The sequence below is a fragment of the Myotis daubentonii genome, chromosome 1 (genome assembly GCF_963259705.1).
Source record: "Myotis daubentonii chromosome 1, mMyoDau2.1, whole genome shotgun sequence".
NCBI lineage: Eukaryota > Metazoa > Chordata > Mammalia > Chiroptera > Vespertilionidae > Myotis > Myotis daubentonii.
In genome coordinates, this window is record NC_081840.1 from 23,402,570 (window position 1) to 23,428,277 (window position 25,708).

Consider the following 25,708-nt stretch of genomic DNA (forward strand, 5'->3'; position numbering starts at 1 on the left):
TAAGTTCTGGTCAGAACACGAATATACATATTTACTCTTGGTCCTTAGGTGCTATATTTTAAAAAGTAACACAGAGCCATAGATCTGTTCAGGAGCTGTTTGTCTGTCAAAATAATAAGCAATAATCGGAGGAGTAGCAGAGGCTCCCGCCACTACTGCTGCCTTTTACTTCTAAAAGCCCAAGTAAAAGCCCCTTTTGTTTAGTAATAATGGCGGAGGGGGAGGCATGTATGGGATTACTGGGAAGTGCAGGGTTGAGGATGACTCAGACAGGCAAAAAAATGAAAGAGCCCCTATTGTGTGCCTTCAGTGTCTGCTCTGCATCTTCTGCTGTTACACAGGCTCCTGGCATTTCACCTGGGAAGCTATTTTGTTTAGTGCAGGGCTGTTTAAAATGTGACCCATATAAGCCATCAAAATCACTGTGAGTCAGCTTTTCAGGGAACCTATTTTTTTTTTTTAATATATGTTATTGATTTTTTACAGAGAGGAAGGGAGAGAGAGAGTTAGAAACATCGATGAGAGAGAAACATCGATCAGCCACCTCCTGCACATCTCCCACTGGGGATGTGCCCGCAACCCAGGTACATGCCCTCGACCGGAATAGAACCTGGGACCTTTCAGTCCGCAGGCCGATGCTCTATCCACTGAGCCAAACCGGTTTCGGCTTAGGGTACCTATTTTTAACTATTTCAAGTTACCTCCAATTTGTGCAATTCTATTTTTTTCTGGTCTGTCACTTCCTTAAAGTGATTGATTTTTTCTGGAATTGGTCAAACATTTGGCTTTTTGAGTTGGGGGTAGTAGAAGAGGAAGCTTTCCTATTCTGTTGACCTGATATGTTTTCCCTGTGGATGCATCTCCTGGCCGTACCACCTTCGAGTTTATCCTGGAGATGGTGTAGCAGGGAAGGGCTTCTGAGAGCTGGCTAAAGTTTTCCGGGGAGTCTTGCTTGCTTTGGGAGGAGCTCCCATGAGATCATTTCTACCTGGGCTTAGAACTGTTAAATGAATTGAGCACATTTGATTGGTGGTGGGAAATCAGAGGAAAGCTAATGGATGCGACCCTGAAGAAGGGATTGTAGAAAGTTGCAGGCAAGAGGAATTGGAAAGACCTATGGGAAGGAAGGACATAGTAGGATTTCTGGAGGCAGGAAAGGGTGGATGCTTCCTTGGAGGATGTTTTGTTCATTTTGCCTCTCTTTCCAATGACTGTTGGCCAGAAATTAAGAGACTCTGTTTAAACTGTTTGTGTGGTTGTCTTGGTAGTGGCTGGCGTTCTTGGGAAAAGAGCGTGTATACCAGCCATATGTAAGCACTTGACCTCTGCCTTCACTTCACTGGAGGATGACTCTACTTTCTAGCAGCTCTGGAAAATTTCCCCCTCTTCCTGATTTCCTTCTGCTTGTGACTGAATTCCTGCTCTCTTTCCCAGGGAATTTGAGTCTAGATCAGCCGTGGGCAAACTACGGCCCATGATCTGGCCCGTTTGAAATGAATAAAACTGAAAAAAAAAAAAAAAAACACCGTACCCTTTTATGTAATGATGTTTACTTTGAATTTATATTAGTTCACACAAACACTCCATCCATGCTTTTGTTCCGGCCCTCCGGTCCAGTTTAAGAACCCATTGTGGCCCTCGAGTCAAAAAGTTTGTCCACCTGGTCTAGATGGTGGAATGCTTGAACAGAACTGACAGAGCTTGGTTCTGACCTGTTGGCACAGACACCCCAGCTTGAGGTTGAGAGAGCACTTCAGCAGTCCTAGAGTATTTTAGAAGTTCCTCTGCTTTCCAGCCCAGTCATTTCTGCCGAGTGAATATGTCATCCTATGACTAAACTGTTTTCCATAATCTCTCATAACCTTTTTCAAAGAGCTCAATTCAATTTACATGTGTCATTGAACAACAGTCGTAAACATTTATTGAGTGTCAATTATGTGCCTTATTAGTTTGAGTAATCTCTGAAAAGTCTGTCGCTTTCGGGGGAGGGGGAAGTTTCTGTCTAGAACTAAACATAAATGATTTCAGGTTAATGTACTGTTTTGCATTATTTGTGACATTCCTTTTCCTTTCATTACCACAGAAAATGGAGTTGCTACTTTTTTTTTTTAAAGGATTGACCTAGATTTTGGCATTAAAGTGCAGCCTTCTCTGACTATCATATTTACAAGAGCAACCCTTATCCCCACCTTGTAGTCCTAGTCTTATATCCCGATTTCTTTTTATACCACTATCACCATTTGACATGACATAAAAAAAAGTACATGACGTAACAAGACTTTTAAAAATAAACTCTTTTGTGGTATAATTTACACATTATAAGTGTACAATTCTATGAGTTTTGACAAATATATGTACACGAGTAACCCCCCTGTCCCCTACCAAGGTCAAGGTAGAGAACATTTCTATCCCCCCAGAAGATTCTCTTGTGCCATTTAATCAATCAATTAATTAATTTTAAAGATTTCTAATTGGTTTTTAGAGAAAGAGGAAGGGAGGAGAGAAAGAAAGAAACATCGATGTGAGAGAGAAACATCAATCAGCTGCTTCCTGCATGCCCTCGAGCCAGCAACTGGGCATGTGCCCTGACTGGAATCAAACAGTGATTTCCTGGTTCAAAGGTCGACGTACAACCACTGAGCCACACTGGCTGGACTGGGCTGTGATTTTTACCTCTTCTGTTCATCAGCATCTAGACAGTGTTTGGCACTGTATGCACTCAAATATTTGTTGAATGAATGAAATGTGCTAATGAGAGTAAATAAATGTAACAATTCAACAAACATTTAATGAGTGCCTACTATGTGCTGAGAACTGAGGGAGATACAGAGTGGCAGTAAGACACTGAATTTGCCCTTGGTGAGAGGACAGTCTAGTGCTGGTAGAAGACAAATACATAGAATAAGGTGGATAATGTCAGAGCGGTATGGAGAAAATATGGCCATTCAGAGGAGGGTGTTATTGCTGGAGGAGTTACTATTGTTAATTGACTTTAAAATAGTTACTAGTATATGCTATATTCTTACTTAACCACGGCTCTACTCTCTCACTCCATATTGAATAGAAACCAGACCCCTCTCAGTTTTGGACCCAGACACCAAAGATCTTATAAAGCTGTGTCATCTATTAAGATCTTCGGCATAAACTGTGAGAAGAGCACTTTAGTGAGTCTCTGGTGTAGTGATAATTCTTGGAATCATTCTTTTGAAGATTGAATGCTTTCTTATGCATAATATATGTATTATGCAACCTTGTAGCAGCCTTTTCCCCCCGTTAAATTGAAGATACATCCTTTTGAGGGAGGGAGTGGTAAATACTGAGTATCTTCCTTGTCCCATTATCCCTAATTCTGTAAGGAGGCATTTATTGGAAAACTTCCCTCAGGAGGGTTTTTAATTGGGATAATGGAATGAAAATTCTGTAGTGACTGCAATAACTGGCCTGGAGGTAAACCAGACAGCTTACAGCAATAAAGTCAGGCAACACTTCTCTAGCATTTGCTACATGCCTCCACTGTGCAAAATGCCTGATGTACATCGTCTCATTTAATCCTTCCAGCAAGCTGAGGTTCAGAGAAATAACTTCTTTAAGGTTATTCTAAAGTCAGTGAGTGGTGGAGGCTGGTTGGGTGAACACTTAATGGTAATATGGACTATTTCGTTCTAAAGAGACTGTAGCATCTGCATTTTGTGCTGAGTTTATTAATTTGTTTTAACAAATTAATATGTGTTGATTTCCTATTATGTGTCAGGCCCTGTGCTGGGGCTGCAGTGGTGAACAATACAGACCAGACCCCTTGCTAGCATGGAGTACATTCTCTTTGGGAATCTCAGAAGCAGGATGATGTTAACAGAGATGATGGGTTGAGAATGAAGACTGAGAAAGAGAAAGGTTGAGTAACTTATCTCTGGTGTAATTCAGGTAGAGGTGGACTTAAACCCAACTCTCTTGTCTTCTCTCTAGCCTCAGGTTTTCACTGCTAAGTCTCAGAGCCTTTACCAGCCCTTATGCTCATTGTTGTTTTTTTAGGAAATATTTTTATTGATTTCAGAGAAGAAGGGAGAGGGAGAGAGAGAGAGAAACATCAATGATGAGAGAGAATTATTGATTGGCTGCCTCCTGCATGCTCCCTACTGGGGATCAAACCCGCAACCCAGGCATGTGTCCTGCCTGGGAATCAAACCGGGACCTCCTGGTTCATAGGTTGACACTTAACCACTGAGCTATACCAGCCGGGCTAGGCCCGTTTTTGTAGCTGGTCACTTAAAGGGGAGCTGCATCTCCCATCTGTAAGCTCCTTGGAAGAGTCCTTTGAGGACCATGTGGCTCTTGAGGATGCCTCAGTAATTCCAGTCTGCTCAGAATTCAGCTTTGCTTTGGGAAGCTTTCTATCTGTCTATATTATTTAAAAGACTTATGCTAAGTGTCCATCCGACCGGTAGCTATGACACACACTGACCACCAGGGGGCAGACGCTCAATGCAGGAGCTGCCGTGACGTGCACTGGCCATTTACAGAGAAACAGTACTGCAGACCTGATGCCCACAAAGCAACACTCGGCTTCCCCCAAGTGGGACACAGGTTCCCACCACCACCTGGAGCAACAGCCCACCAAATTGCGGCTGATGCTGCTGAGACCACATGTTGCAAAATGCGTCCCACAGCCCAGTCCAGCCCAGAAACGGTGACTGTGGGCGCCAATAACGATGTCATGTAGCAATGCCTGGCTTCCTCTCCCTAGCCACGACTAGCCTCCTTGCAGTTTCTTCAGCCCAGGAATACGACTTGCTTTATAGCCAGGTGGAAACATTTTACACTTTAACCAAATGTCTGTGAAGCATTTTCCTGTGCCTCATCTCATTTGATCCTCATCACAGAAGCCCTGGAGTAGGTAGATAGAGACTCAGTGGAATCCTATTTTCTTTTCATTAGCCGGAAAACAGAGATTTAGAAAGCTTAGAAACTTGACCCGACTGAAAAGAAGAAATGGTGGACCTTGAAAATGACTTCAGGTTTTCTCACTGTGCAGAATATAGTCAAACACTGCTGCAGTTAAATATTTTACCCTTTGTTCTCCCTGTGTGATCTACAATAATAATCTGCTTCGTGTTGATATTTGCTGTGTTGGTGACAATTACCTGAAAGAGAAGTTGGGTAACTTCACTGGGCAGGAAAAAGTTTAGCTAAATCAGAAAGCAGGTCTAATTAAGCAAGTTTATTCTTTATATATAAAAGGCTAAGTTGACTCACCCATGCACGGTACATATAAAGCTCTCACTGGCGCCAATCGCACGCGTGTGTTTCAATCTGTCATTGTCAATTGTGAATTTGGTTGAGACTTCTATTATAGAGAAAGGGTGAATAGCGATATTCAAATATTTCTTCTAATTAATTTCCTTTCAATGTGCAAAAATTTGTGCATGGGGCCACTAGTTCAGACATAAATGGAGAGCTGAATAGTTTGAAGTCAAAGAGACTGATCATGAAGCTAAAAATGACTATTTTTTAAGAATTCATTGTGTGGGTCATCTCTACATAGAAACAATCTCTCTCTTGCTCTAGAGTAGGAGGGGAGTGGCAGGCAGTGTCTGTGAGGCCATGTGTCAGAAGACATGGGAGAATTCCTGACCTCTCAAGTAATGGAGCACTTTGGGGACACTGGAGTGGAAGAAAGTGATCTTTGCCCTTAACGAATGTGTTCAGTGTGTTTGTGAAGCCAATCTCATGCCTCCAGTGGTCTTAAGAAAACATTTGATTGAGAAACAGTTGTTTTTATATGATGCTATTGATACATACATATAAATACAAAGATATACAATTCTTTTAGGATAGAATGAGAGGCCTTTTTCTGAACTCTCTGGGTTAGAGAGACAGGTTTACTAGAACTTTCTGGCAGTAAGGGTTTCCTATTGGAATGGAGCCTTCTTATCATTTGGGCTTTAAAATTAGAGTGGCCACTGACTGGTTGACATTGTTTAAGTAAAATCCTGTTTGAAAATTAGGCCATGGGCTTAAATCATTGCCTGGAGCACTTTTCCTTTAAAAAAAAAATATAAGGCTGCAACGGCCCCTGCGAGGCTGCGACGTCCCATGCGAGGCTGCGTGAGGCTGTGATGGCCCCTGTGAGGCTGCATGAGGCTGCGACGGCCCCTGTGAGGCTGCGTGAGGCTGCAACGGCCCCTGTGAGGCTGTGACGGCCCCTGTGAGGCTACGTGAGGCTGCGACGGCCCCTGTGAGGCTGCGACGGCCCCTGGGAAGCCAGCGGAACCGCGCGAGCGACCCAGACGGCTTCGTTGACAGCCGGCCCGCGAACCAGCTCGCAGCCCCACACACAACTATCACCCGAAGGGTGAGAGGGGCGAGAGCAGCTGTAGTGTTGCTTTCTCCTCACTTTTGGTAGTGAAATCCTCATTTTAAACATAAGAGGACACATTATTTTAAAAAGCCGTTATGTGGCTCTGTACCCTTTCTGAGTAGAGCGTGAACAAGTCGTGAGAGACCTTTCCGAGCACAGGGACACGTTGTGGATGGAAATACCTACATTTTCCATGTGTATGACCTTTGACCCGGTGAAAAAAAGCGTACACCTATGGATGAGGACAGCGGGGGGTGAGGGCAGGGGGTGGCGTGGGAACTGGGTGGAGGGGAGCTATGGGGTGAAAAAAGGGGAACAACTGTAATAATCTGAACAATAAACATTTATTTTAAAAAAATAAAGTACCAAAAAAATAAAAAATAAAACGACAGTTAGAAAGAAAAAAAAAGAAAAAAAATATATTTTATTGATTTTTATAGAGAGGAAGAGAGAGGGATCGAGAGTTAGAAATATCGATGAGAAAGAAACATCAATTAGCTGCCTCCTGCACGCCCCCTATTGGGGATCGAGCCCACAACCAAGGTACATGCCCTTGACCAGAATCAAACCCCGAGCCCTTTTTCAGTCTGCGGGCCAGGCCGAAGCTCTATCCACTAAGCCAAACTGGTTAGGGCTGGAGCATTTTTCAACATGATGAAAGTCAGTCTGGATTTTTCAAGGAAGAGTTCCCTCACCTTCCACTTCCCTTGTCCCTTCCCTGGAATAAGGAAACTGTAACAAGTTCTATGCCTGTGCTGCTCTCAGTTAAATGAAATTATCAAGTTATAGCTTCCTTTTGGGATAATGGTCCCAGTTCTGATAAGAGTGAGAATCTGGTTGGTTTCAGTGGGTTCGGTCTCTTTCACTGAACTCAGCCAAAAATGGAATGAAAGCAAAGTAAACTGGAGACCAACCAGAAAAGTAATGAAGAGGAGCTTAACTTTGGGAATAACTATTGACTTAGACTGGGCTTTATTTTTTATTTATTTTTTTATTAATCCTCACTCGGGATATTTTTTCATTGATTTTTAGAGAGAGTGGGAGGGGGGAGAGACAGAAAGAGAGAAATATGGATGTGAGAGAGACACATCAATTGGTTGCCTCTCACATGCACCCCGCCCAGGGCCAGGGATCAAGCCTGCAACTGAGGTATGTGCCCTTAACGGGAATCGAACCCAGGGCCCTCCAGTCTGCAGGCCAATGTTCTATCCACTGAGCCAAACTGGATAGGGCAACTTAGACTAGTTTTAGAATCTCAATGGAGAGGTATGAAATAATTTGTTGGGTCTTAGCTGAATGGCTCAGTTGGTTGAGCATCATCCTGTGCACTGAAAGGTTACTGGTTCATTCTTGGTCAGGGCACATGCCCAGGTTGCAACTTGATCTCTGGATAGGGTGCTTGAGGGGAGGCAGCCAATCGATGTTTCTCTCTCTCTCTCCCTCCTCCCCCTCCCTCTCTCTCTAAAACAGTGGTTCTCAACCTTCCTAATGCCATGACCCTTTAATACAGTTCCTCATGTGGTGACCCAACCATAAAATTATTTTTGTTGCTACTTCATAACTGTAATGTTGCTACTGTTACGAATCGTAATGTAAATATCTGATATGCAGGATGTATTGTCATTGTTACAAATTGAACATAATTAAAGCATAGTGATTAATCACAAAAACAATATGTAATTACATATGTTTTCTGATGGTCTTAGGTGACCCCTGTGAAAGGGTCGTTCGACCCCCACAGGGTTCGGGACGCACAGGTTGAGAACCGCTGCTCTAAAATAAATAACATTTTAAGAAATAATCTTTTTGGTTCAGGGGTGGAATTTATGATAAGCATTAGATTTTTATTGAAAGCAAGCAAGTGTCCCTCAGCTCTTCCTATTGCTTTGGGTTAGGAGCTGATTTTTGCCCTTGGCCACAGGGAACACCTTTGTAAAGATTTGAAGGACTTTATGATTGTAGTTGGTACCAATTAGATCCTCTTCATCCAGAGAGGCCAAAACTGAAAGAACCTCAATGCTGAGCTACTTTCCTTGGGATTGTTTTCTGTTGTCTTTAGTGTTTAATTTCAGGAGTCTGACTGTGTTCTGTTGGACTTTACGGTACTTTCCAAGGCTCTTTACTTCAGCTCCTTCCCCATCTCTTGCTTTTTCCTTCCAGGCCTCCTCAGAACAAAGCCCATGTGGTTGGTCATTCTTCCTGGATGATTCTGTGAGGGCTAAGAACGAATTTCTTAAGGGAGACTCATCATTCTGTTGCCTGCTTGGGTCAGAGGTTGACTGCTGGATACTTTTCACTACCATAAACTGCTCTGAATTCTAACTTGGAACAGTGAAGTTCACTGAGTACTGTTATTTTTCCTTTTAGAAACTTTAATCTTTACATAAAGTGAAAAGCTTTGTGAGTGAAGTGAAGAGGTACACTGTTTTCTTAAAGATGTGTATACTATTAGATGCCAACTTTACTAAGAGTCAACTATAAAGCCAGTATGAGTGATAATATGTTGTTTTGATTTGAGGGAAAGAAGGTATCAGAAGCAAGCAACAAGCGTTTTTTTAGGTAGAATCAGTTTAGATTTCACCATTACTGCTTTCGTACCTGAAATGAGCAACTTCTGAGCACCAAGCAGGTCCCAGCTCAGCTGCTACTGCAGTGCACCTGGATGTTTTCCCAGTGCTGGTCTTTAAATATTAACGGCTAATATTTATTGAGTGCTTCCTTTGTGCCAGGCATGGTGCTATGCAAAGTGGGATCATTGATTACAAACAGGAAGAACCAGTGGAGCAGGAGCCTTGTTCCCTTCTGGCCCTTTCCTTCCCTCATCAAAGGGAGTCTTCTTTTTCCTTTTTCCTCCCCGGACTGAAAACTAGCCTTACTACCACCTAGGCCTAAGCTGTTCTCTCCTTCTGGCTCATTTAAAGATGAATTGAGTAGTAAAACTGGGAGCAAAATTATGTGAAAGATACAGGAAGGAAAAATGAACCATGTTTTCTGTTTGCAAGGCATGTTTCATTTATCTATTTATTTGATTAGCATCCACTACCCTGTCAAAGGAGGCAAAAGTGGTTATATCCCCATTTTATACATGAAAAAAAAAATGCAGTCAGTGCATGTTAAATGACTAGCCAGGGCTGTCAGTAGAAAAACCAGCCTATGGCCCTGGCCGATGTGGCTCAGTTGGTTGAAGCATTGTCCCTGTGTACTAGAAGGTCTTGGGTTCTATTCCCACTCGGGGCACATACCCAGGTTGCATATTTGATCCCCAGTTGGGGTGCATACGGGAGGCAAACAGTCCATGTGTCTCATATTGATGTCTGTCTTTCCCTCTCTCCCTCCCTAAAATCAATTAAAAGGAAAAAAAACAAAACCAAACCCAGCCTAGAGCTTTGAGCTTCTTCTCCCAGAATTCTTTGCTCTAGACTCAGTTGTATATGCCCAACACATGAACAGATGTGATTAATACATTACCCAGGATACCAAGTGCCAAAATAATATCCCAGATGCTTATAGGGAGTGTTTTATTTTCATCCCAAATGAAGTTATGTATGTTATGTACATCATTTAGTCAGCACTTAATATGAGTAATGAGACATTTCTGTATCTGAAGGCTGCCATGTGTCCCTTTATAGGTGCCTGCTCTTACATATATGGGTAACTGTGGTGGGCTGACAGATTCATAACAGTAGATTTCTAGGGGAGAAAATCTTTAGATGTACTCTTCAACCCTTATGGATACTGAGGGGACTGTTTGAGAAGGTGAATGGCTCTTGTGGGGGATCACTGACCTTACCTGACTCCTTGCTAGTAGTTGTTTATGGAGCTTTTTAAAAAATATATTATTTTGTTGATTTCAGAGAGGAAGGGAGGGAGAGAGAGATAGAAACATCAATGATGAGAGAGAATCATTGATCGGTTGCCTCCTGCACACCCCCCACTGGGGATTGAACCTCAACCCGTGCATGTGCCCTGATCAGTAATCGAACTATGACCTTCTGGCTCATAGGTCAGTGCTCAACCTCTGAGCCACACCAGCTGAGCTTTATGGGGCTTTTGGTTTGTTTCTCCTGCTGGCCAACTTAGCAGCTTGGAACCAGGCTGGCTGAGTGACACCAGTCTAAAATGGGCTGTTCGAGTGCAGAATCTCAGAGGGAAGGCGGGGGAGGTGGGTGGGTGGGAGGTAATCAACCGAATTGCATATATATATATATATATATATATATATATATATATATATATGCATAACCCATGCATGTATATATGCATAACCCATGGACATGGACAATTAGGTGGTGAAAGCCTGGGGTGGAGGTGGGCTGGAGGGAGTTAACTCGGGGGGAAAAGGGGATATATGTAATACTTTTAACAATAAAGATTTAAAATAAATAAAATGGGCTGTTCCATGTAACTTCTTGTTCCTCTCAGTTGTCTGGTAAATCATGAGCCCAGGTTGATTGAATGAGGCTGTGTGTTAAGCCCTAAGGAAGATACAGAGTGGAGAAAAGTGATTAAAATGGCAAACAGGGTGCCTAGCATTCATTTATTCAATAGCTGGACATTGAACTCCTCCTCTGTGTCAGGTGGTGTTCTAAATGCTAGAGATGTGCCGAAACCGGTTTGGCTCAGTGGATAGAGCGTCGCCTACGGACTGAGGGGTCCCAGGTTCGATTCCGGTCAAGGGCATGTGCCTGGGTTGCGGGCACATCCCCAGTGGGAGATGTGCAGGAGGCGGCTGATCGATGTTTCTCTCCCATCGATGTTTCTAACTCTCTATCTCTCTCCCTTCCTCTCTGTAAAAAATCAATAAAATATATTTTAAATAAATAAATAAATAAATAAATAAATAAATGCTAGAGATGTAAAGAGAAAATAGACAGGGTCCTGCCCCTTGGATATAGTGGGCATTTAGAAAATTATTGGTATGATCATTAACATTAAGGCTCCTAACTAGGTAACAGTAGTGATGTTATTAATAGAATAACGAGTGGTTTACCATCTTGAGGTTATGGGAAATGAGGGCTGATATGATTACATCCAGTGGTCTATTTACATTTCTCTAGCTGCTCTTTTTCAAACCAGCATACTCTTGAGTATCAGGAAGGTGTTTTTTCTCCTATGGCTGGAGGAGACTTGCTGTAAAGGTTCATCACTCTTTTAGCTGGAGTAAAACATTACTTGTTTGGATTAGGAGTTTTGTTCTTGGTAATCTGTGTTCTGAGAGTAGTGGCCCTGAGAATCTTTTTGGATCTCCTGGTATTTCATTCGCACCAGGTCTCTTCCTTCCTGGCCTTACTTTAAAAAAAAAAAGTAAATGTGTATTTTTATTGATTTCAGAGAGAGAGAGAGAGAAAGAGAAACTTCAATGATGAGAGAGAATCATTGATTGGCTGCCTCCTACACACCCCACACTGGGGATTGAGCCCGCAACCCGGGCATGTGCCCTTACCAGAATCGAACCTGAGACCCTTCAGTCCGCAGGCCGACGCTACTGAACCAAACCAGCTAGGGCCTGGCCTTACTTTTTAAAAAATATATATACATATATATGTATATATATATGTGTGTGTGTGTATGTAATACATATATTTATATATGTATAAATGTAATTATTATTTTAGAGAGAGGGCAAGGGGGGAGAGAGAGAGAGAGAGAGAGAGAGAGAGAGAGAGAGAGAGAGAGAGAGAGAAACATTGAGGTGTGAGAGAAACATCGATTGGTTGCCTCCTGTACACGCCCCACTGGGAATGGAACCCTCAACTCAGGTATGTTCCCTGACTGGGAATATAACTGGCAACTTTCCGGTACACGAAATGATGGTCCAACTGAGTCACACTGGGTGGGGCCTGGCATTACTTTAAAAAATATATATATATATTTTATTGATTTTAGAGAGGAAGGGGGAGAGAGAGAGAGAGATAGAAATATCAATGATGAGAGAGAATCATTGATTGGCTGCCTCCTGCATGCCCCCTACTGGGGGTCGAGCCAACAACCCGGGCATGTACCCTGACCGGGAATTGAACTGTGACCTCCTGGTTCATAGGTTGATGCTCAGCCACTGAGCCACACTAGTCAGACTCGTGTTGAGTGCTTTACATATCCTGAACACTAGTCCCTTATCAAATGATTTACAGATATTTCCTCCCATTCTTTGGGTGTCTTTTCACTGCCTTAGTGATATCCTTTGCAGAATGATAGCTTTCATTTGTGATAGTCCATTTTATCTATTTTTTCTTTCATTGTATTGCTTTTGCTGTATTAGCTAAGAAACCATGGCCTAAACCAAGGTCATAAAAATTTGTTCCTATGTCGTCTCTGAGAATTTTGTACTCTCAGTTCTTTATGAGTACTGAGTTCCGATACTGACTGAGGCTTTAGAAGTTCTCTTTGCTCTTTGCTGAGGGTAGGGGCTGGGTGGGGCTGTCACACTGGGGCTTCCTTTCCCTGCCACTTTAACAAGCAGTCATGGACCTTGACTTTGGGAAGCACTTGTTCTTCTTGCACATGCTTCTAGCTACTTTGCCATTTCCTGATTTCATTGTCTTTTTTTTTTTTTTTAAGGTGTCTAATGAAGAGGACTTTATTAGGAAATTGGACTGCAAACCAGATCAGCATCTGAAGGTTGTTTCCATTTTTGGAAATACTGGTGATGGGAAGTCTCATACCCTCAATCACACTTTCTTTTATGGCCGTGAAGTCTTCAAAACCTCCCCTGCCCAGGAGTCCTGCACCGTGGGAGTGTGGGCAGCATATGACCCAGTCCACAAAGTGGCAGTGATAGACACGGAAGGGCTCCTGGGGGCTACGGTGAATATCAGCCAGAGAACACGGCTGCTGCTTAAGGTCCTGGCCATCTCAGACCTCGTCATCTATCGAACTCATGCAGACCGGCTGCATAATGACCTCTTCAAGTTCCTTGGGGACGCCTCAGAAGCTTATCTGAAGCACTTCACCAAGGAGCTTAAGGCTACTACTGCCCGCTGTGGCCTGGATGTGCCCTTGTCCACCCTGGGCCCTGCTGTTATCATTTTCCATGAGACTGTGCACACTCAGCTACTGGGCTCTGGTGAGTAGATGGGCTGCTGTGTCACGCATTGGCCTTTCTTGGTACCAGGAGGCAGCCGTTGGGCTGTAATAGCAACTTGATGGTGGCGATTGGGCAAGACATAAGGAAGTGTTTCCAGAAGGACGGAATGAATCAACCATGTCAAAATCTTCTGTGGCCGTAGCCAGTTTTGCTTAGAGGATAGAACATAGGCATGTGGACTGAACGGTCCTGGGTTCGATTCTGGCCAAGGGCACATGCCTGGGTTGTGGGCTCGATCCCCAGTAGGGGGTTTGCAGGAGGCAGCTGATCAATGATTCTCTCTCATCATTGATATTTCTATCTCTCTCTCCCTCTCCCTTTCTCTCTGAAATCAGTACACACATATATATGTATATACTAGAAGCCCAGTGCGTGAAATTGCGCAGCCCCGCCCACCTGCGTGGCCTCCCCGTGCTCACTGTCCCTCCCACCCGCGCTGGTCTTTGGTCATTACAGCATTAGGGCCACAGGCCTTTTATAATACACACACACACACACACACACACACACACATATAAAATCTGCTTGTGGTCAGGATGAGGATCAAGAATTGTTGAATGGCTTTGGCAAAATAGAGGTCCTTGGTGATCTGTATAAGACCTGTTTCCCAGGGATGGTGAGTATGAAAGCCTAGTCAGAGTGGGATTGAGAGTGAATAAGAGGAGAAGAATGAAGGCAGTGAGTATATGCAACTCTTTCAAAGAGTTCTATAAAGGCTAGCAGACAAATAAATGATAGCTGCAGGCTAATGTGGGAATTCAAGGAATTTTCCCTTTTGAAAATTTAAGATGAAAGGTATTACAGATATTTGTACTGACGAGAGTAATTCACTGGAAAGTAGATTAAGAGATAGCAGGGACATTGGACTAATGCACAGTGGAAGAGTTGGCCTTAGGAGCATGGACAGTTCATCTGTAACAATGGGAGAGAAGATAGAGTATATGGACACAGTTGCAAGTAAGAGGTGTGTGTGTGTGTGTGTGTGTTATGGTTTCTGTTTTCTTAGATAAATAGGAAGCAAGATCATGACCTGAGAAGGAGGTTGAGGGAGCAGGTGCAACAACAGTAATTGGATGCAGGTGGGAACATTAGTATTGTCCCTGAAAGCAGTCCCACCATTTACCTGTTCATTCAGTTAACTAAGTGCACAATGTGCTGAGCACTGGGCACCAAGCTGAAAAGGAACACAATTCCCACCCTCAAATAAATCACAGTCTAGTTGGAGGAACCACAGGTGTTCTGTTCCGTAGGTGATGTAGGTACTGGCGCTGTGGGAGTGTGGAAGAGGGACACGCTACACCTTCTAATGGGATCTAGGAAAGAGGAGGTGACATTTGAACTCTAGAGACTTGGCTACGTAGCAGAGGGGAACAGGGACGCTCTAGGAAGGGCAAATCCCTAGTGGTTTGAAGGAGGAAGTTGGGTCCAGGGAACTGTGGTGGTTCTGTTACAGCTTCCTGACTTCCATTGTAGCCCCCTTCAGTGCATTGCCACACAGCCTCCAGAGTGATCGTTTTAAAAGCTTAGTTTATAAATTAGATCATGTCATACCCCTGCTTACAGCCTGTCAGTGGCTTTGTACTACATCAAAATAAAATCCAAACTCCTAATTACGGTGTCCTCACTCTACTCCTAGCTGCGTCTCTGAACTCCTCTAGTTATCCTCCCCCATTCTCTCCCCTCACCCACTAAGTGCCCTCCCCTCTTCATGCGTTTGTGTACGTGCACACACACACGACATATGTGTATACTCCCTCCACTAGTCCTGTCAGCCTTTTCTCTGCTGACACCTTTGCATATGCTGCTCTTCCCCCAGCTAGTCATAGGTTTTTCAGAGTCAGCTCTCATCTCCTCGGAGCCTTCCCTGACTGTCCCGTGAAGTTGTTCCTGCATCCTGGTGGCTGTACTCTCATTGCATCTCCCTGTTCATTTGCATCAGGGCCCCTTTCGCTCTCTGAAATCATGCTGCATGTTTGCTTACTCATTTTGGACCTTTTCCCATTCGAATGGAAACTCCACGAAGGCAGGAGCCTTGCCTGTCTTACTCACTATATCTAAACTGGCCTAGTGCTTGATACATGGTAGGCTCTCCACCGATGTTCACTCAGTGAATAAACGAAGAGGCTCAGTGTGTCTGAAGCATAGATTATATGGGAAAGAATGGAGGAGATATTCTTGGGAATCATCATGGATGGCTGTGACAGGATTTTAAGCAGGGAGTTACATGGTCCTATGTTTTCTTTTTTTCTTCTTTTTTAGGTTCTTTTTTTTTTTTAATTAAATCTTTATTGTTCAGATTATTACATTTGTTCCTCTTTTTCCCCCTATAATTCCCCTCCTCCCAGTTCCCACCCCACCCTCCGCCCTCACTCCCCACCCACTGTCCTCTTCCATAGGTGCACGATTTTTGTCCAGTCTCTTTCTGCATCTCCCACACCCCTTTCCCCCCCAAGAATAGTCAGTCCATTCCCTTTCTATGTCCCTGATTCTATTATGATCACCAGATTATTTATTCACTTGATTCTTAGATTCACTTGTTGATAGATGCATGTTTGTTGTTCATAATTTGTATCTTTACCTTTTTCTTCTTCTTCCTCTTCTTAAAGAATACCTTTCAGCATTTCATATAATACTGGTTTGGTGGTGATGAACTCCTTTAGCTTTTTCTTATCTGTGAAGCTCTTTATCTGACCTTCTGTTCTGAATGATAGCTTTGCTGGATAAAGTAATCTTGGTTGTAGGTTCTTGGCATTCATCACTTTGAATATTTCTTGCCATTCCCTTCTGGCCTGCAAAGTTTCTGTTGAGAAATCAGCTGACAGTCGTATGGGTATTCCCTTGTAGGTAACTCGGTTTCTTTCTCTTGCTGCTTTTAAGATTCTCTCTTTGTCTTTTGCTCTTGGCATTTTAATTATGATGTGTCTTGGTGTGGTCCTCTTTGGATTCCTTTTGTTTGGGGTTCTCTGCGCTTCCTGGATGGTCCTGTGTTTTCAAAAGATCCTCCAGCAGCCTGTTGCAGGATGAACTGGAGAGGCATGCCTCGAAGAGGCAGGGAGACCAGCCAGGAGGTTTTCACAGTTCTAGGTGGGAAGTGATGGGGGGTGAGCCAGGGCAGTGGTAGTAGGAGGGAAGTGCACTGGGGCCATATTAAGAAGTTAGAATATGGAGGACTTTGGTTTGGTCGGAAGATAAGAAATGTAAGTGTTCCAGAATGGAAGAAGAAACTCATAGCAATTGATGGTCAGGTAAGGAGAGGAGGTTGGAAATGCTAAATTTCGAATGCCTCTGGAATCAGCATTTTTGTGGTACTTTGGATCTTTACGGCCCAGGATGATGCTCTAACCAACTGAGCAACACCGGCCAGGGCATAATGAGCAGATTTTTAAAAAAAGAGTTTCTTGAAGAATAATGTACAGAGAGAAAAGTTCACATCATATCAAAAGTGTATAACTTGATGAAATTTCACTACCTGAACATACCTGTGAAATCAGTTCGAGATCATGACACACCAGCACCCTGTTCATAGAAGTCCTGCTCAGTCCTTCTAGACAAGGGTAAGCTGAATTCTAACAGCCTGGATTGGTTCTGCCTGCTTAAGTATTTTGTATATATATGGAGTCAGACTTTTGGAATGAAAGACAGGTGACTTTTTAGTTTTTTTTTAAAGAAAAGTCACTATTGCCCTGGCTGGGTGGCTCAGTTGGTTAGAGCACTGTCCCGTATACTAAAAGGTTTTGGGTTCGATACCGGATTGGGGCATATGGAAGGCAACTGATCAGTGTTTCTCATTCTCTCTCCCCCTTCCTCTCTCTCTCAAGTCAGTAAAAACAGCTCAGATGGCATGGCTCAGTGGTTGAGTGTGGACCTATGAACCAAGAGATCATGGTTCGATTCCCAGTCAGGGCACATGCCCGGGTTGCAGGCTTGGTCCCCAGTGTGGGGTGTGCAGGAAGCAGCCAATTAATGATTCTCTCTCTCACTGATGTTTCCATCTCTCTCCCTCTCCCTTCCTCTCTGAAATCAATAAAAAATAAAATCAATAAAAACATATCATCAGGTGAGGAGTGTAAACAAACAAATAAATGAAAGGTCACTGTTCATGTACCTGTTTTTGCTTGTCCAGATCACCCGTCAGAGGTGCCGGAGAAGCTCATCCAGGACCGTTTCCGGAAGCTGGGCCGCTTCCCTGAAGCCTTCAGTTCCATTCACTACAAGGGAACCAGGACGTACAACCCTCCCACGGACTTCTCTGGGCTTCGGAGGGCTTTGGAGCAGCAGCTAGAGAACAACACCACCCGTTCTCCCCGACACCCAGGAGTCATCTTCAAAGCCCTGAAGGTCAGTTGGCTCCCGCCTTGCCTCGAGTGCTTCTCACTGGAGTGCCAGTGGGTGGTGAGAACACTCAGTTCTCCAGCTTTTGTTGATAGTGGTGATTGGAAACCTGGGGTGAAAGAGAGGTTATAGGAAAAGGAAGCGCATGAGTGGAGTTTACACCTCTCAAATGACATCATCTTGCTAGGAGCTCGAGTGCAGAGGAATCTTAGGTGATAGTTAAAAAGTGATTGGTCCTGCCCTAGCTGGTCTGGCTCAATGGATAGAGCATCGGCCTGCAGACTAAAGAAAGGGTCCCGGGTTTGATTCTGGTCAAGGACAAGTGCCTGGGTTGTGGACTCGATTCCCCAGTAAGGGGCATGCAGAGGGCAGCTAATCAATGATTCTCTCTCATCATTTTTTTAAAAAAATATATTTTATTGATTTTTTACAGAGAGGAAGGGAGAGAAATAGAGAGTTAGAAACATCGATGAGAGAGAAACATCGATCAGCTGCCTCCTGCACATCTCCTACTGGGGATATGCCCGCAACCCAGGTACATGCCCTTGACCGGAATCGAACCTGGGACCTTTCAGTCTGCTCTATCCACTGAGCCAAACCGGTTTCGGCTCTCTCTCATCATTGATGTTTCTAACTCTCTGTCCCACTCCCTTCCTCTCTGAAATCAATAACAATATATATTTTTTTAAAAAGTGATAGGTCCTTATATCAGAGAAAAACTAGGCTTTTAGGGAATAGGAAAAAGCATTAATTTATGGGTGGTGTGGCCTAGCTCTGGTGAGCCGACTCATGTTGAGGCTCAACAGCCCTTTTGTTTTTCTTTATATAGACTCACCTGTTTCTGTTTTTAACCTAAATTAATTTATTTAAGTAAGCAACATTTTGTAATCACTATAAATGGAAAACTAGTATCACAGGTAGAAATTTGGCCAAGAAAAAAACAAAAACATATATGGATAACAATAATTGCTGTTTATGAGGTACCAAAGTTTACAGAATTTGTTCATTTAATCCAGGGGTGGGGAACATCTGGCCTGCATACTGTATAAGTTTATTCTTGTATTATTATAATCATAACTTGCATGTGTTTTTCTGTACCAACAACTGTAAACCTCCTTTTGCCTACTCTGGTATATATAAACATTGAACATCTATCATTTTTCTATCATCTCATATAATTGCATATAGAATCTAATTTTCAGTATTTTTGCTTATTTGGTGTCTTTTCTATTGCTTATTTTTAGTATTTCAAGGGTTTTATTTCAGCACAGTATTTTATCTTCACTATGCACTTCTTTTATTTTTTTTTTTAAATATATTTTTATTGACTTCAGAGAGAAAGGAGAGAGAAAGAGAGAGAGAGAAACATCAGTGATGAGAGGGAATCATCGATTGGCTGTCTCCTGCATGTGCCCCACTGGGGATCGGGCCCACAACCCGGGCATGTGCCCCCGACCAGAATCGAACCTGGAACCCTTCAGTCCGCAGGCTGATGTCCTATCCACTGAGCCAAACCAGCTAGGGCTGTACTTCTTTATTTTACCATTATTTATAATGAATTCATGAAATCCATCTGGGTGAAAAACTGCTTATTTTTTGTGGTTTGCTTTGTGTACACCTCTGTGTTACTATGGCTGAGGCTTAGGACAGAAGTGCTGGAAAGGAGCTGCGCCTTGGGGGCAGTGCTGGGGCTGCAGGGCCTGGAGAGAGAACAGGGGAATGTTAACAAGAAGATTGGAGCTGGGATATGAGGATGCCCTGAGGGTGAGGGATCAGAGACTGGGACTGGGAGGGAAGGGAGGACGGGGGAGAACTGAGTTTGGCACAAAGCTAGGCAGGCCCTGGTTTGCACAGGGAACAACTTGGGGCCTAGGCTGATTTGCTTAACCCATTGAGTTTAGAAGGTCTGCAGTAGGCCACAATGTCAGCATTTAGTGAATCTGGGTAAACTGTGTATAGGAGTTCCTTGTATTATTATTGCAATTTTTCTATAAGCTTGAAATTCTATATCAAAATGAAAAGTTACCCTCCAAAAAAGGTTTGTGGTTTTGGCAGAGTTTTCTACAGGCTGGATGTTTGTGTCTTCCCAAAGTTCCTATGTTGAAATCCTAATACCCAGTGTGTTAGTGTTTGGAGGGACTTTGGGAGGTGATTGGGCCACGAGGATGGAGCCCTCATGAAGGAGGGTGATGCCCTTATAAAAGAAGCCCCAGAGAGCTCCCTGGTCCCTCCCCCCAAGAGAGGACACAGTGAGAAGACACCATTTATGAACCAGAAAGCAGGTTCTCAGCAGAACCTGACTATGCAGGTGCCCAGACCTTGGACTTCCAGCTTCCAGAACTCTTAGAAATAAATTTGTTAAGTCTGTGGTATCTATAATAATAAAAGCGTAATATGCTAATTAAACTGGACGTCCTTACGGACGAAGATGGAGCTGTGAGGGAAGCCCAGGTCCTGGGTGCCAGAGGGAAGCTGGTGCCGGCAACCGGGAGAAGGCAGGCCTACTCTTGCACAAATTTCTTGCATCGGGCCTCTAGTTTTGTATAGCAGCCCAAATGGACTAACAGTGGTTAAAAGCTTGGGCTCTGGAGTCAGACTTGTGTCAGATCCCAGTTCTGCCACTTACCAGCTGCTTAGTCTTGGCAAATGAATTCAGTTGTTTGTTCATTAAACAAATAAATGAGTGCATTTTGTGCCAGGTAGAATCTGAGGTGCTGGAAATAGAGTGGACCCCAAGATAGACAACACTTGTAGCACTTTCTTCAAACATTTTTCCTCATCATAACAATCTATAATAATAAAAGCATAATATGCTAATTAGACCAGATAGCCGAACGACCTTCCAGACGACCTTCAGAGAAAGCTAGGGCTGCGAGGGCTGAGCCCCCTTGAACGAATTTCATGCATCGGGCCTCTAGTAGGGGTAATAATAGAATGTTCCTAGTGAAGTTGAGGTGGGGAATTAAATGAGAACAACATATGTTAAGAAGCAACATACTAGTTCAATAAGTATTAACTGTTGTGAATAATATTAAGAAAGAAATTATGAAAAATGATTATATTTGAATAATTCATAATATACATACTTCTAATTAGAATTTGAGATTAAAGTGTACTTAGATGTATAGGCTAGTGGCCATGTAAGGGCTCAAAGGTAGTCAGAGTGGAAGGTCACACCCAAGTATTGCAAACATTCTCCAAAGAGGCTGAATCCATACTTTGTTATGCAAAGGGCTGTGAATCCGATCAATATGAGTTTTGACTGCAAGGCCAATAGCTGGGTTAATGTTTAAATAAGACCATCATCAGGGACACTGAGTGCTTAAGCAGTAATTAGTGATTTTACCCTTAAGAGTCTTGGGTGGCCTACTCCAGGCCATTTGTTGGACACTTTTAAAAAAAATAGTTACACTGTATTCTTAGGAGGTGATAGGAATCTCGAAGCTTTCTGAGATTAAAATGAGCATCGTCAGCTGAGTTCTGATGAATTTTGATAGTGGTGTCCTCAGAGTTTCACCTGAACCCTACCCTACGTTTTCTGTTCTCTGAGGTAGGTAGTCCCTCCTTAACACTAGCACACTATGCTGTACTGAGTGAGACGTGGGACCCACTGCTCTTGTCCATGACAAGGCATTTTTTGTATAAGCATATGTTTTGGGCTCTCCCCAGGAAATTGTAGGATTCTTCTAAAAATTTTTTATTTATTTATTTTAGAAAGGAAGAAAGAGAGTGAGAAATCAATTTATTGTTCCACTTATTTCTGCATTTGTTGGTTGATTTCTGTATGTGTCCTGATTTTTGTATGTGATTGAACCTGAAAATTTGGTGTATTAGGATGACGCTCCAACCAACTGACCTACCTGGCCAGTGCCAATTTACTGGGGTTCTTGCAGTTTACTCAGATCTTTGAAAAAAATGTTTTTGTCTTTTTTTGGGGTTGTCTGGTTTTAACCCACTTTATATTAGAAGTTGTCAATTCTCTATCACTTTAATAGGAAGCTACCTGTGAGGACTATATTTGGCAAATTGACCCACTAGAATTTTATTGCTGTTAAAATACATTCTAGCCCTAACCGGTTTGGCTCAGTGGATAGAGCATTGGCCTGCGGACTGAAAGGGTCCCAGGTTTGATTCCGGTCAAGGGCATGTACCTTGGTTGCAGGTACATCCTCGGTGGGTGGTGTGCAGGAGGCAGCTGATTGATGTTTCTCTCTTATCGATGTTTCTAACTCTCTATCCTTCTCCCTCCTCTCTGTAAAAATTCAATAAAATATATTTAAAAAAAATACATTCTAACTGAAGCCTTCATAGGTCATAGCAGTGTATAATATAATGGCTGTCTATTCTCGACCTTTTTAAAATTTTGTTTTATGTTGTATTTATTTTTACAAATAGCATTGAGTCCTTTTTGGAAAAAAAGAGTGGGGATGGGCATAAACCAGTGATTTTAAACCAGTGTGCTGCAAGAATTTCTAAAACATGCAATATCTGACTATTTAGTCAAGGGCACTGACCTCTTTTCTCTTAGATTGTCAAATAAAACAAATGACGTTCAGCTGGTGTGGCTCAGTGATTGAGCGTTGACCTATGAACCAGGAGGTCATGGTTCAAATCCTGGTCAGGGCACTGCCCAGGTTGTGGGCTTGATCTCTGTTAAGGCGTGTGCAGGAGGCAGCCAATCAATGATTCTCTCTCATCATTGATGTTTCTCTCTCCCTTCCTCTCTGAAATCAATTAAAAAAAATTACAACAGCCAACACAACAATAGCCATCTGCTGTAAATGAATGAAAATTATACCATTTTTTTTGTCAGACTGGCAGAAAATGTATTTTTTGGTGTGCTGCAGAATTTTAGTAATTAGTTTATGTGTGCCATGAGATAAAAAAGGTTGAAAATCACTGGCATAAACAGATAAATTATCATTGCCAAAATAACTTGTCTATCTTCCTGTTTCATTTTTTTCCTTCTCTCTCTCTGGCATTCTTTACCTTGTCTAGTTCCTCCCTAACTCACTGAGTGAACACTGAGAAAGCCCGGGATAGATTTATATGATTATTTTTTGTATGATTTTTAAAGTTTTAGATAAAATATACAGGAATATTATTAGGAAAAAATATAAACCTTTTAGGAAAATGGAGAGACAAAACACATAAAAGGCAATAAAAACTGTGATTCACCAATAAACTTCAGCTCTCTAGTACAGCAGTTGCCAACCGGTGGTCTATGGACCACTGGTGGTTCGTGAGATTTGAAAGGTTGGCGAATGCTGGTTTAAGGAAACCTTTGGAGCAGCAGTTGCCAACCGGTTGTCCGTGGAACACTGTGGTCCGTGAGGTCCGAAAGGTTGGCGACCGCTGCTCTAGTAATCAAAGAAACAAAAATGAAAATCACAATGATACAAGGACAAACACTGAGAAGTCTGGCAATTAAAATGTCTATATGAAGCAGTAAACTCTTATCAACTGCTAGTTGAGTTAAAATTCTTAGAACTACTTTGAAAAGTAATTTATAAATATCTAGTGTAGGTAAAATATGCATAATATATGTCCTAGCCATATTTCTAGGAATTTGCCTTAAAGAAACTTCCACAGGAACACAAGGAAACTGTATGAGGATGTTAATAGCACTTTGTAATAGCAACAAAATGCAAACTAATTGTGCAAAAAATGGATAAATTGTGGTATTTTATAAAAAAGAGAATTGGGTCATGCCCTAGCCAGCTTGGCTCAGTGGATAGAGTATCAACCTGTGGACTGAAAGGTCCTGGGTTTGATTCCAGTCAAGGGCACATGCCTGGGTTGCAGGCTCCCAGCCCTAGTTGGGGGCATGTGGGAGGCAACCAGTCTATGTGTCTCTTTCATCACTGATATTTCTATCTCTCTTTCCCTTTCCCTTTCACTCTATCTAAAAATCAATGGAAAAAATATCCTTGGTGAGGATTAAAAAAAAAGATAAGAAATGGAGACATAGAGAGGTGAATTAATTTGCTTGAGATGACTTATCTAGTGAAAGTGGCGGAGAAGAATTTGAGTCAGGTAGTCTGGCTCCAAGTCTGTGCTTTTAACTCTGCTCTATTCCTTCTCAATAGTTATTCCACTTCTAGGAAGGTCAGAGCATGTGGCCATCTTTTAAGGTTCCTGATACATATTGCTAGTTGCCTCTAGAAAGGACATTCCCATAAGTTATATTTGTGTACTTGGTTATTTTCATTGAAAAAAGTAATTTTTTAAATTATGAAAGATGCCGAAACCGGTTTGGCTCAGTGGATAGAGCGTCGGCCTGCGGACTGAAAGGTCCCAGGTTCGATTCCGGTCAAGGGCATGTACCTGGGTTGCGGGCATATCCCCAGTAGGGGGTGTGCAGGAGGCAGCTGATCGATGTTTCTCTCATCCATGTTTCTAACTCTCTGTCTCTCTCCCTTCCTCTCTGTAAAAAATCAATAAAATATATTTAAAAAAAAATAAAATAAATAAAATAAATTATGAAAGCAATGTGTGTTCATGATAAAACAATTCAAATAACACAGACATGTCTATGGTATGAACTGAGTCCCTTTTTTCCTCTCCCCCTCACTCTATGATAACCATTGTTAATATTTTCTTGTATATGTTTCTAGAAATTTCCAGTGATACACATGTACATAGATAAGCATATGTATATATTTTTCTCCCTAAATAAATGGGATCATAAAGTTAAATTCTTTTAACTTCCCTATAATCTCTTATTCTGCAGATAACCATTGTAAGTAGTTTCTTGTATATTCTTCTAGAAATTTTTTTTGTTTTGTTTTGTTTTTTAAATATATTTTATTGATTTTTTACAGAGAGGAAGGGAGAGAGATAGAGAATTAGAAACATCGATGGGAGAGAACCATCGATCAGCCGCCTCCTGCACATCTCCCACTGGGGATGTGCCCGCAACTCAGGTACATGCCCTTGACCGGAATCGAACCCGGGATCCCTCAGTCCGCAGGCCGACGCTCTATCCACTGAGCCAAACCGGTTTCAGCAAAATTTTCAATTCTATATAAGTGCATGTACACACACACACACACACACACACACACACACACCTACTCAAAATTTTTTCCCTTCAAAAATGGGATCATAGCCAAAACCGGTTTGGCTCAGTGGATAGAGCGTCGGCCTGCAGACTGAAGGGTCCCAGGTTCGATTCCGGTCAAGGGCATGTACCTGGGTTGTGGGCACATCCCCAGTAGGAGATGTGCTGGAGGCAGCTGATCGATGTTCTCTCTCATCGATGTTTCTAACTCTCTATCTCTCTCCCTTCCTCTCTGTAAAAAATCAATAAAATATATTAAAAAAAAAAAAAATGGGATCATACATTCATATTATTTCAGAACTTGTTTTTTTTCCACTTAATTATGCATCTTGGTTATCTTTCTATATTAGTATATAATACATGCATCATTCTTTTTAATGACACTTGGTATACTTTTAAAAAGTTATTAGCTGCATCTGAGTTACGTGGTTCCACCTGATCGATGTAGCACTGTTGGAGCCAGAGGGAGCTCAGGTGCTGCTTTTCATGGTCATTATCGAACAGGAATGTGTTTGATGAGGAAGATTGAAGAGTTTGGAGGGAGAGAGAGAGAGACAGTCACTTTCTGTTTTGGTGGCTTGCCCTTAGGCTTCCTGATTAATCCCGCTGACCTGCCACATTGTGGTCCAGGCCCGGTGCCTCTTTTGCAGCTGGGTTATTTCCCACCTCCTGACCACTCACTCCTTTGCGCAGGTTCTATAGTAGCAACAGGCCAGATACCTACAAGCAGAGCATGCCTGAGTAAGCAGGTGAATCTTTTTAAAGAAAAGAGATGCTCAGATCCCTATTGAGTAAGGGAATTTAATATTGAATTAACTATGTTGTCTGTATTACAGTTCTTAATAATTGAATCATTTGCAAGTTGAATTCGTAT

General features: G+C 42.5%; 1 protein-coding gene across 6 annotated transcripts in view; it reads left to right on the top strand.

The window, feature by feature from the left end:
- Nucleotides 1-25,708, top strand: part of ZFYVE1 (zinc finger FYVE-type containing 1) — a 49,065-nt gene that overhangs the window by 9,183 nt on the left and 14,174 nt on the right. For all 6 annotated transcript variants that reach the window (XM_059691666.1, XM_059691663.1, XM_059691671.1 and 3 more), the window contains exons 3-4: nt 12,914-13,418; nt 17,563-17,777. In XM_059691666.1, coding sequence (XP_059547649.1) covers nt 12,914-13,418; nt 17,563-17,777 — 720 coding nt within the window. The remainder of the gene's footprint in view (nt 1-12,913; nt 13,419-17,562; nt 17,778-25,708) is intronic.